General features: G+C 42.6%; 1 protein-coding gene across 1 annotated transcript in view; it reads right to left on the reverse strand.

Annotated features, from left to right (window-relative positions):
- STPG1 (sperm tail PG-rich repeat containing 1) overlaps positions 1-6,969 on the reverse strand; it is a 35,134-nt gene extending 28,165 nt beyond the window's left edge. The window contains exons 1-2 of the mRNA XM_057532519.1: positions 6,936-6,969; positions 6,655-6,773 (exon numbers count right to left, since the gene is read on the reverse strand). Of these exons, the coding sequence (XP_057388502.1) occupies positions 6,655-6,773; positions 6,936-6,969 (153 nt within the window). The remainder of the gene's footprint in view (positions 1-6,654; positions 6,774-6,935) is intronic.
- Positions 6,970-13,109: the final 6,140 nt, after the last annotated feature.

The following is a 13,109-nucleotide window of genomic DNA, read 5'->3' on the forward strand; positions in this document are numbered from 1 at the left end:
GGCATGTGGGATCTTCCCAGACCAGGGCTCGAACCCGTGTCCCCTGCATTGGCAGGCAGATTCTCAACCACTGCGCCACCAGGGAAGCCCCTATCTGAAATTCTAAATTAAGAATCCTGTATTTTTATCTGCTAAATCTGGCAACCCTACTGGACCTTGATCACATTTTAGTTCTACCACATTGCAAACTGTTTTGAGTCCAGGACAAATAGGAAGAGAACTGTCACCTCTTAGCCTGGAGGGAGTGCGTGCTGCCTATTTGCTCTTTATGAATATCCAGGAAGGGTCCTCCAGGCAGCAGGATGCTGGGGCTTGCCAGTGGCGGCTCATGAGGGCAACTGTTAAATATTCAGAAATGTTGCTCGTGGTAGCTTGAAACTGACCAGGGTCGGGGGGCGGTATTTACACCACAGAGATTGGCCAATGCTCTACATCAGAACTTTCTTTGTGGAGGAGAGAGCTGGTTTACCAGCACACCACCACCTGCACTCCACACCAAGTAAGTTGCAAAGCTGCCTGGAGGGAACGGTCCAGCTGCAGGGAGTTCAAGCTTTCTCCTGCAAAAGCTAGAGGTGGTGGATGGCTCCCTGGGAGGGCAATAAAAGTCCAAGCTTTGGCCTCTGGGATAACAGCTCATGTGACTAATGTTACATGAGGTTGATGAGTTCTGGCCACTCAGCATCTCCCAGAGAGCGAGAATCCAAGTCGAAACTGGTGTGAACTCAGCCAGCCCTTGGCTTCTTGGCTGAGACCACCCCAGAAGGTAAAAACCAAATAAACCAACCAAATAAAATGGGTGTGGGGAGGGAGAAGGGAAGAGAACTATTCATTTGAGCTCTGCTGACTGCCTGTTGTGTGTTCCATGGGGAGCTCTGGGCCAGGGCGACACCCGTTGTCCCCTGTGCACGCGAGGACTGAATGAGTCAATGCACGTCCCATCAGCGGCATTACCAGTCCTCAAGTTGCCACAACAGCCTCAAGGGAGCCAGGACCTTCCCTTGGCGGTTAAAGACCCTCAGGGTGAGATGGAGCAAGAGATGATTGGCTGATGTTGCTGGGCAACATTTGGTGGAAATGCACTTTGAGAGCTCTTTTGAAGGATTAAAGTCCCAAATGGGCAGCACGTGCCAAGGGCGGGACACAGATTGACATTCACTTGACCTTGAGATAGGTTTAGAGAGGTCATGAGGAGGAGGGGAAGAGAGGGAGCAGGGCATTGACCCCCTCACCCCAGACAGCTCCTTAGGGTCCTAATGTCCACAACCTGGACCCAGTCACATATGCACACAGCCTGGATTTTCTAGTCCCGATTTCATAGATTCTGTCCAATTAAGACTTTCAGGTTTGTCAACCCATTTCCAGGTTGGAAAGTGCGGTCTCTGCTGGATCATTGGCCAAAGCCCACAACACTAGAGCTGCCTTTTGACTCTTCAGGGATGTTCCGCCCTGCTTTGGTCTATGTTGGGGGTGGCCAGCTGGGGTTCTCAGCAGTGCACAAGATGAATGAAAACTAAGAGTCTGCGGAAGGGCTAGAGGTATATAATAGGAGGAAGACACACCTGAGGTGGAAACAGAGCCCTGTCTAGTGGTTAACCCACTGGCAAAAGTGCCCAGGAATTTGGGGTTCCTGCGGGAACAATTTCGTTTTACAAATGCCTCTGGTCTGAGGGTCTCAGGACAATGCATCCATCCACCCTTTTGTCAGGCTGATGTGGCCAAAGTGGTGATAGCATGGGCCAGAAGACAGGAGAGCCAGTGTCTGCCCCCAGGGCACGTCCCCTCCCTGGGCCTCAGCCCCCTCATCTGTGAACCTGCAAAGAGGCAAGTGTGGGTGTGGAGATCTATAGTTTTCAACCCCACTCCGGGCCTCCATGAGGAACTCAGGGAAAGGGGGCCCGAGTTGGCAGTGGCTTCGAGCAGCAAGTCCCCTTTACCCGCTCCACCGACAGGCCTCAGCATGGGATGCTGTCACAGATGGGGCCCCTCTGTTGAGCCCAGGGATTTCGGGGTCACTGAAGCCCTTCTGGTTCAAACTGTCTACAACCCCGAGAAGTGCCCCTTGTAAGACGCCCTTCCTCCTTTCTGCTTTCTCCCCTCTCCCCGCCCCAACTCCATACACTAATGTCTGGCATCAAAGTTTCCATGCCTCTGATAGCAGAGGAGAAGGGAGAGGCGGGGAGCGTACTTCAAGCAAGAAAATGACACTTTTTTGTTCAGAATGGGGATCTCAGAAATGAAAGATCCCTGGGTGCCCTCAGGGAGCAACCAGGAAAACTGGGATGAGTTCTCTTGAGGAGATTGTTTCTTAGTGGTCCAGGTGAAGAGCAGGTGTGGGGGAAGCCCAGGGACACTGGCCACCTGGGCAGATGAAAATGGGGACAAGGTCCTTGCCCATCGCTGGCCTGGCTGGGTTGGAAACACAGTCAGACAAGAGAAGCCAAACCTGCATTTTCAAAGCATCGGTTTATATCAGTATCGTCTCTGAGCACCCGTGCTCCTCTTTTGCAGAGCCCTCCTCTTTGTTAACTCTGGTGTCAGCTCATTAGCAGGCCCTTGAAATCCCCTGAGTGGAATTTGGGCCAAGACTCAATTCACCAAGCATACACTGAAGTCTGCTGTGGGCCAGGGCCCGGGCGGGGGCACCAGGATACAGGCGGTTGGCAGCTTAGATGTTCTAGGAATGGGATGCAGGAGACGCAGCAAAGCAATGCAAGATGGATGGGACAAGTTCCCGTGGCTCATAGACTTGAGTTGGGATCATTCATTCGACCCACTTTTGAGGGGCCTTGGGGGTCTGGAAAGGACAATGACTGCTGCCCGAGGAGTTCCGGCTGGGTGGAGACAAGATGTGCATGCCCATTACCACCCTGCCAAGCAGAAGGTACTCGGGCATTCAGGGGAGGGTGTGCTGGCTTCCACCCGGGAGACGCCAGGAAGCAGTGTGGGAGCCTGGAGCTGCTGCCAGGTCGTCCTCACTCGGCCTGACCCTGGCTGTGCCACTTACTTAACCCTCTTTGTGTCTCAGAGTCATTATCTGAAGAGTGGGGATAATAACGGGACTTAGCTCCCAGGGTAATCGATTATGGGGATTAAATGAGTTCATAAAGGCAACATGTTCAAGGGGAGCCTGGCACACCGTCTGTGCCAGCCAAGTGTTTGCGATTTCCACCAGCGTGTCCTGCAGACCCCTGAGGAAGGGGTGCTGATGACTGATATGGAGGAGGTCAGGCTTCTAGAGCAGGAAGGTCGGGCAGACCCCACTGTGGTTCAAACACGCAGCTGAGTGCGCATGTGGGAAAATTATCCCCTTGAACGTGGCGGTCTCTGCAAACTGAACTTCCTTTCATTGAAAAATCTCAGACATTAAAAAATTCATGGGCTTCCCTGGTGGCACAGTGGTTGAGAGTCTGCCTGCCAATGCAGGGGACATGGGTTCGGGCCCTGGTCTGGGAAGATCCCACATGCCTCAGAGCAACTAAGCCTGTGAGCCACAACTACTGAGCCTGCGTGTCTGGAGCCTGTGCTCCGCAACAAGAGAGGCCGCGACAGTGAGAGGCCCGCGCACCGCGATGAAGAGTGGCCCCCGCTCGCCGCAACTAGAGAAATCCCTTGCACAGAAATGAAGACCCAACGCAGCCAAAAATAAATAAATTTTAAAAAAAATTCATTAAAAAATATCCCTGGTCTGGTGCCTTATCAAGGTAATAAGTGAACCGTATTAACTTTGTACAATTTCACCACAAATTAAACACTGTCCTGCTTACCGCTGGGGAGGGTGGATTTGCTGTCAGGCTATGTCTGAAATTAACATGTATTTTAAAACTGTGCGTCTAGAGGAAAGGGTGTCTGTACCCTACCAGTATCCCTTCATGTGTGCCTGGAAGGGATTAATCAGGTTTAGGATCATGGAATAGTAATCCCTGGCAAGGGCCTACCTATTATAACATCCTTATTTTTAAGATGAGGAAACAGAGATGCAAAGACTTTAAGGGAGTGTCCTTAGTGTTACACAGCTTGGGAAATAGTGACCACAATCCAGGGTGGCATGGGGACAGAATCGGGAGGTGGGGGAGGAAAATATCCCTCGGGTGGCTGGACTATGCTCGGTACCAGATTAGGCATGTCTCTTCATGCACCCGGTGTCAACAGCACATCTGTAAATAACTGTAAAATGTTCAGGGAAGCAGACTTCATTTCTAGCAGCCAAAATTGCCAGTCCGGACACCGAGCTCAGTGAAGGATTCCTCGTATGCAGCAGTCAGATTCTCACGAGGAATGTGAGCTGGGCAACGAGGCCCTGAAGTTTCTCTCCAAAGTCAGACTGATAAGGTAAGTGCACATTTCAGAGGGCACTGATTCTCTGTGTTAAAGGTGTGCTAGATGGGTCACAGAACGAATGTGAGGACACAACCAAGTCATGAGATGAGGCACAGGGTGTGTACGATTAATGTCATAAGAAGGGTGGTGAGACACCAGAGTTTTAAAATCTGCTTTTAATTTGTATTGCCTAACTAAATTATTGGGTGATGTTAAACAGAATTCTTAACTTCTCAATGCCCATTTCTCTCAGGAAGAATGAGAATAATGAGCAGGCAATAAGACATTTTCTTCCTGTTTTTATAGCTTGAAGAACCTAAAAAAGTATAATAATCCAAACTGTACATTTCAGATGAGGAAACTGAAGCCCAGAAAAGTCAAGCGATTAGTCTAAACCCAGTCAGCTAGTAACAGAGCAGAACCCAGGGGACAGGGTTTATGGATCCCATGCCCATTCCAAACAATTCCATACTTATTTACAAAATGCTTTCAAATGCTTAGATGAACGTTTTCACATCGTCAAACCAACGCAACCACGTTTGAAAAGTACTAATCAAATTTCGGAGCTATTTCTCTCTATATCGGATGCTGCCTATAGCTTTGGCTGGCTGCCACCTTGGTTCCTTCAGCAGAAAAGTTTCTGAAAAGTAATAGTCGTTTAAAATGCAAACTTTAAACGCCAGACCATTCAGTTTCTGGATTTGAGTCTTCAGAACGTGATCATGTGGAATGGGGCCTACACACACGACATCTTCCCCTATCTTGAGCTTGGTCTGTTTGGCGGAGGCATTTTCAGAAACGCACTCGCTGACTTTCATAGATGGACTTGATGGGTTTGCGGGCCACGGAGGGAGGTGTGGTGCCATGTGTGGACAGAGCATGAGGCTTAGGAGTGAGCTGGGCCTGGGTTTGAGGTCTAATTCTTTCAACGTTGATTCAGCAGATAGTCATGTGGGGCCTCTTATGTGTCAAACCCTGCACTGTGAGACCTCGGGTGGGTCATTTAACTTCCCTAAGCCCGGGTTTCCTCTTCTGTTAAATTAAGGTATAAACCCTTCCTCTTAGCATTGTTCAGAGGATTAGAAATATGGTCTAAAACTGGTTTCACGCATAGTAGGGATCGGTAAATGGTGGCTGTCATTATTTTTATTGGAGGTTGGCTGCAGATACCTGAGAGATGGACAGTATATTATCGGTAAATTGAAAAATGGAAAACCAGACAAAAAAGAGACAGAGAGACAGATGGACAGTTAAAACATAAAGAGGAAACTCCTGAGCGGATAGCTTATTTATCACCGTTGGAGAAAACCTACAAGTAATTAAAAATATATGTGTGTGTGTACACACACACTATATTCTTTACTATTTGCATTCTTGGAATCCTAAAATATCAGAAGTGGAGGGAACTTAAACATTCTCTAGCTCAGCGCTCTTGTTTACAAAGGAGGAAACAGGCCAAGGGGCACAGGCTTTGCGGAGGAGTCACCTGCGTTCAGGACCCAGATCTCCCCATCCCCTCTCGCCATCTTGGCGAGGGGGTAGGATGAAAAACATTTGTAGAATGCAGCAAAAGGTAACTGACATGATGACTCCTCCAAAAGAATGTTATTCTAAAGGTCCTAGTTAAACGAAAAAAGGAATGAAGATGTTAAAAGACTCTTGCGTCTGCGAGTTGCTTCCGCCCCCTGCTGGTGAGAGGGGAGAACATCAGACCTGGGCTTTCAGCCAGTGGAATTACAGAAGTTAGGTGAGGACCCACCAGGACCCAAGCAGAACGTTCCAGATCAAAGAGAAAAGGAGACACAGATATTTGGGGAAGAGGGTAAGGAAGGGGGAAATACAGGAACAGTTCTAACACATTGTCAAAGGAAGCTTAAAAAAAGGGGGGGGGGGTGTCATCACAAAGGTAATTTTACGTTTATTAGACACGTTTATTTTTCCTTTTATGTTATTTGAAGAAAGTCTTGTTCTTCCTGTCATGTTTTGAGTGAGGCTGGGGGGAGGGGGGAGGAAAGGATTTTTATCTTTTATTCATACGTCTGGGATTTTTGCATTTTTGATTTTTATAGTAATTTTAAAAATACATTTCTTGTTAAAAAATGTTTGGTTTCAGTGTGGCCCCATAAGTCCAGACATGTTTTCCACTGGATTTAATATCTTTCCAACTCTTTCCTACAGCCCAATCAGAGCACACAGCTGGAGAGGGTGCTGCAGCTCCTGGGATGACACTGCCCTCTACTGGTCACAGAGACAGACGCACCAGCCAGACTCACGTGTCTGCCCCCTGAGGCTAAAATCCAGACTAAAAGTAAAGCATCTCTAAGACAACGCCATTACCTTTTTATGGTAAAACCTCTTGGCTTGACTATTAAATCCTTTTTTTTCTGATTCTGGAATTCTGGAAGGCTGATATTTAAAAGGAATGGAGGATTGTGTTGGATACGCAGCAGTAAAACCTAAACAACAAAAATAGAATAAAAAATAGCACAAAACACAGAACTGACGAATGCACAAAACACAGAGCTATCTGTTAACATTTTGTTTTAAATGGAATAAAAAGAGAAACTTGCCTGTTGACAAGAGATAAACATGAAACTGGATTTTTTTTTTTTAAATACCCTCTTGGTAATTTATTGGTTCCCGCCCCGCCATCCCCACCCCCTCCCAAGCACCTCCAGCTCTTAAACTAGTGAGACTTGGTCACACAGCTGAAGCATAGTATCAAGGGAAGAGGAAGGATCCGACAGGAAAGGCGTTCTTGCCAAGGAGGAAGGGAACACAAAACCATTTGGAGCAGCCTTGGAAGAGAGCCAGGCAGGGGGACAGAGCAAGAGTCCTCACTCATCCTCAGCCCAGAGTCACAGATCAGCGAAGCACCGTAAAGATACAGAGAGGTCAGGAAATCCCAGAGCAGAGTAGGGCTCGCTCTCATTCTTCAGGACACAGTGCAACACAAGTGTAAGTTTAGGTTTCTGCTTTGAGCATACTTGGGGTGAAAAAGCAGAAGGGGATCATTTATAGAAAATCAAGTTAAAATTTTATATGTCTGGGTTGTGATGTATAAATGATATACAAACTTCCCCTTTTCCTTCCTTCCACTCCCAATGAATGGTGCAGAGAACTAGAGAAGAGAGAGCTATACAGAGAAAGAGTTCCGGAGACCTGCACTAGGTTGCCCTCAAGTAGTTTCCTGAGTATCAATCAGCCCAGGAATGTGAGAAAACTCCCCAAGGCTGGCGAAAGATTTACCTGAAAAAGTTAGGGTAAACAATACCTGAACACTGGGAACAGAAATAGCTCCTGTTCCCACAAGTCAGAGTGGAAAACCTCATAATTCATGGAACACAAGGAGAATATGCAGAAGGGTTTTGCCTCAGAAATAGGGTAACATTACCCCTAGGCTAAATGCTTCTCTGGTTCCAGCTAACAAAGCTTAAAAGCAAGACTTGAAAAGATCAAACTTCCCAAGTAATTTCACTGCATCCCAGAACAAAGCACAAGAATTCATAGGACTACTAAAATATACAGTACCCAACAGGTAAAAATAACTGGCATTTGATAAAAAATTAATGGGCATACAAAGAAGGGAAAAAATACAATTCACAATGAGGAGAAAATAAACAATCAATCAAATCCAACTCAGAAATGATATAGATGACAGAGTACAAGAACATTACATTATTACAATAATAATTGCATTTGATATGTTCAAGAAGCTGGAAAAAAGATTGAACTTATTAAGTAGGTACATGGAAGATATAAAGAAGATCCAAATCAAACTTCTACAGATGAAAACTAAAAAGTCTGAGATTAAAAATACACTAGACACTGCAGAAAAAAGACTAGTGAACTTGAAGACATTGAAATACAAACTGTTCAAAACAAAACACTGAGAGAAAAAGGAATAAAAAATACAGAGTATCAGTGAGCTTTGTGAAAGCTTCAAGGAGCCTAATATACATTCCAAAGAAGAGAGGTGGGAGAGAGGAAATAGAAAAAAATATTTCAAGAAAAAAGTGGCTGAAATTTTCCAGATTTGACTTTAAAAAACATAAACCTGCAGATCAAAGAAAGGCAGTGAAACTCAAGCACATGAAGCAGGAATTTATCTACACCAAGGCACATAATAATCAAATTGCTTTTTGTTTTTTTACTTTTTATTTATTTTTTTAAAGTTTTTGGCCTCACCACATAGCATGTGGGGATCCTAGTTCCCTGACCAGAGATTGAACCTGTGCCCCCTGCAGTGGAAGCACAGAGTCCTAACCACTGGACCACCAGGGAAGTCCCCATCAAATTGCCTTTTAAAAGTGATAGGGGGGCTTCCCGGGTGGCGCAGTGGTTGAGAATCTGCCTGCCAATGCAGGGGACACGGGTTTGAGCCCTGGTCTGGGAGGATCTCACATGCCGCGGAGCAACTAGGCCCGTGAGCCACAATTACTGAGCCTGTGCGTCTGGAGCCTGTGCTCCGCAACAAGAGAGGCCGCGATAGTGAGAGGCCCGCGCACCACGATGAAGAGTGGCCCCCGCTTGCTGCAACTAGAGAAAGCCCTCGCACAGAAACGAACACCCAACACAGCCAAAAATAAATAAATAAATAAAATTAAAAAAAAAAAAAAGTGATAGGAAATCATAAAATCAGGCAGAGGAAAAAAGACACATTACACACAAAGCAACAAATATAAGAATAACAGCAGATGACCATCAGAAACAACATCTGTTAAGGCACCAGAAGGGAAAAACTATCGCCCTAAATCCTGTACCCTGTAAAAATATCTCTCAAAGATGAAAGCAAAATAAAGACTTTTGAAGATATACAAAAACTAAAAGAATTAATCACCAGTAACCTGGAACTACAAGAAATGGAGGGAGTCCTTCAGGCAAGAGAAAAATGATACCGGTTGGAAATCTGGATCTACATAAAGGAATGAAGACCTCTGGAACTAATAAATATGGAGGTAAATGTAAAACGTAGAACCCTGAGTATAAATTGATGCATTTAGATATAAACATAAAATTTAAATCATTTTAAAAATAATTGACTATTTAAAGCAAAAATAGTAACACTATTGTGACATTTATAACGTATGTAGAAGTAAGATATTTGACAGCAACAGTGCAAAGGCAAGGAAAGAAAAAATTAAAACATACTGTTGTAAGGTTCTTCTACTATGTGTGAAGTGTAATAATATCACTTGATGGTAGAATGTGATAAAATTAAAGATGTATATTATAAACTCTGTAGTACAGATCAGCAAACTTTTTCTACAAAGGGCCATAGCCATAGTAAATATTTAAGGCTTTGCAGGCTATATTGTCTCTGTTGCAACCATTCAGCTCTGCCATTATAGAGTGAAAGAGCCACAGACAACACATAAACAAATAGAGGTAACTATGTTCCAATAAAATTTTATTTATAGAAACAGGCAACAGGTCAGATTAGGCCCAAGGGTCAAAGTTTGCCAACCCTTGCTCTAAAGCAACCACGAAGAAAACACTGCAAAGAGTTATTCCTAAAATGCCAACAAAGTAGACAAAATAGAAATAAAAAAATATTCAATACAAAAGAATCCAGAAAATGTAAATAAAGAACAGATGGGACAAATAGAAAGCAAATAGATAGATGGTAGGCTTAAACTCACACACCAATAATCACATTAAATTTAAATGGTCTAAACATCCCAATTACAAGACAGAGATGGTTGGATTGGATAAAAAAGAAAGACCTAACTACATGATGTCTACAAGAAATATACTCAATATAAACCCAGGAATAGGTTAAAAGTAAAAGTATGGGGAAAAGATACACTATGCTATCAAAAGAAAGCTAGGTCTTAATATCAGACAAAGCAGATTGCAGAGCAAAAAATATTACCTGCAATAAAGAGGGTAATTTCATAATGATAAAGCGGTCAGTTCCTCAAGAGAATATAACAATTCTAAGCACTGATATACTCAATAACAAGAAATTCAAAATACAGGAAATAAAAACTGATAGAACTGCCTGAAGAAATAGAAGATTCCACAATAATTGTCAGAGATTTCAAAATCCCTCCCTCAATAATTTAAGCAAGTAGATAGAAGATCAATAGACATACACGACTTGAACAATACTATTACCTAACTTGACCTAACTGACATTTATAGAACACTCCACCTATCAATTCTATACAATCTATCCTAGAAAACTGAAGAGAAAAAGACATTTCCCAAATCATTCTATAAGGCCAGTTACTACCGTGTTACCAAAGCCAGACAGAGTCATTACAGGAGGTGAGAGGGAATCGCTATAGATCATTAACCCTCATACATATACATGCAGAAATTCTTATAAAAATGTTAGCAAATGAAACTCAACAATATATAAAAAAGATAATACATCATGATCAAATGAAGTTTATCCCAGTGATCCAAAGATAGGTTAACATTTGACAATTAATATAATTCACCATATTGACAAACTAAAAAACTATATGATCATGTCAACAGAGGCAGAATGGAATCATACAATATGTACCCTTCTTTGTCTGATTTCTTTCACTGAGCACAGTTATTTTGAGATTCATCCATGTTGTTCAAGTATCAATACTTCATTGTTTTTTATTTCTGAGTAGTATTCCATTGTATAGAAATGTGACAATTTTTTATCCATTGTTGATGAAAATTTGAATTGTTTCTAGATTGGAAGTATTACAAGTAAAGCTATTAACAACATTCAATCCCAAGTCTTAAAATGGACATAAGTTTTCATTTCTCTTGGGTAAATACCTAGGAGAGGAATGGCTGGATCATACTTTAACTTTTTTGAGAAACTGCCAAACCCTTCTCCGAAGTTGTTGTATCTTTGTATATCTCCACTATTAGTGTATGAGAGTTACTGTTACTTCACATCCTCAACAACAATGGGCAGTCTTTTTTTTTTTAAATAAATTAATTAATTTATTTTTGGCTGCGTTGGATCTTCGTTGCTGCGCACGGGCTTTCTCTAGTTGCGGCGAGCGGGGGCTACTCTTCGTTGGGGTGCGCAGGCTTCTCACTGCGGTGGCTTCTCTTGTTGCAAAGCGCGGACTCTAGGCATGCGGGCTTCAGTAGTTGTGGCTCATAGGCTCAGTAGTTGTGGCTCGCGGGCTCTAGAGAGCAGGCTCAGTATTTGTGGCACACGGGCTTAGTTGCTCCACGGAATGTGGGATCTTCCCGGACCAGGGCTCGAACCCGTGTTCCCTGCATTGGCAGGCGGATTCTTAACCACTGTGCCACCAGGGAAGTCCCATGGGCAGTCTTTTTAATTCCAGCCATCCCATTAGATGTGTAGTGGTATCTCATTGTGACTTTAATTTGCATATCTGTAGTGACTAATGATGTTGAGCATCTCTTCATATGCTATTTGCTATCTGTTTATCTTTTTTTTTTTTTTTGGTAAAGTGTCTGTTTAGTAGATGGAGAAAGCACTTTGTAAAGTTCAGTGTTCTTTTATGATTAAAAGAAAACCCTAGCAAACTAGAAATAGAAGCAAATTTCCTTAATCTGATAAAAGGTATCTATGACAAAAGCCTACACCAAACATGATACTGAAAGCTTTCTCTTGAGATAGAGAAGGAAACCAGGTTGACTGCTTTCATACTTCTGTTCAACATTGTACTGAAGAACTCTAACCAGTACAAAGGCCAAGAAAAATAAATAAAAATACATAGATCAGAAAGGAAGGAAATAAAGCTGTCATTCATAGACAAGATTGTATATGGAGAAATTTCAAAAGAATCTATAGATAACCTATTAGAGGTAATAACTGAATTTAGCAATGTCAATATACAAAAATCAATTAATTTTATTTCTATACCAGCAGCAAACAATTAGAAAATGAAATTAAAATAGTACCATTTACAACAGCATAAAAATCAAATGCCTAGAATAGATATATAGAAGATATGCAAGGCCTCTACACAGAAAACTATAAAACATTATTGAGAAAAATTTAAGAAGACTTAAATAAAAGAAAGGATACACATGGATTGGAGAACTCAATATTGTAAAGATGTAAATTATCCCCAAGTTGACTGCTAGAATCAATGCAATCTAAATCAAAATGACAGTAAAGATTTTTTTAGGACATTAATGGGATGATTCTAAAATTTATATGGAAATTCAGTGTGGCCAAGAGTAGCCAAGATAAACATAGTACATAGTTGAAGGACTTATACTAGAAAAGAAAAAAACTTGTTATAAAGTTACAGTAATTAGAAGTGGTATTTGAACAGCATAAAAAAATCCAGAAGCAGACCTGCATATACATAGACATGATTTACAACAATGATAGCACGCAGAGTAGTAGAAAAAGAACGCTCTTTCAATAAATGGTGCTGGGCAATTGGATATACATACTGACAACAATAGATTTGGACATCTTCATACCATGCACACAAACAATTCCAAGTGAATCGTAGGTCTAGATGTGAAAGGTAAAATAATACAGCTATTAGAAGAAATTATTTTGGGATAGGCAAAGATTTCTTAAATAGGACAGATGTATACACTAACTATAAGGGAAAATATTGATAAAATGGCCTATAGTAAAATCAAGAGCTTCTCTTCATTAGCACACCATTAAGAGAATGTAAAGGAAAGTTACAGACTGAGGGAAGATATTTACTTTACCTGTAGCCAACAAACGGATACAGCTCTAGAATGTTTTCAAGAACTCCTAAGAAAAGAAAAACCCAATAGAAAAAATGGGTAAAAAACTGGAAGAGTCACTTCTCCAAAGAGGATATCCTAAAAGTCAGCCAACACATGAG

Source organism: Balaenoptera acutorostrata, chromosome 1 (genome assembly GCF_949987535.1).
Source record: "Balaenoptera acutorostrata chromosome 1, mBalAcu1.1, whole genome shotgun sequence".
NCBI lineage: Eukaryota > Metazoa > Chordata > Mammalia > Artiodactyla > Balaenopteridae > Balaenoptera > Balaenoptera acutorostrata.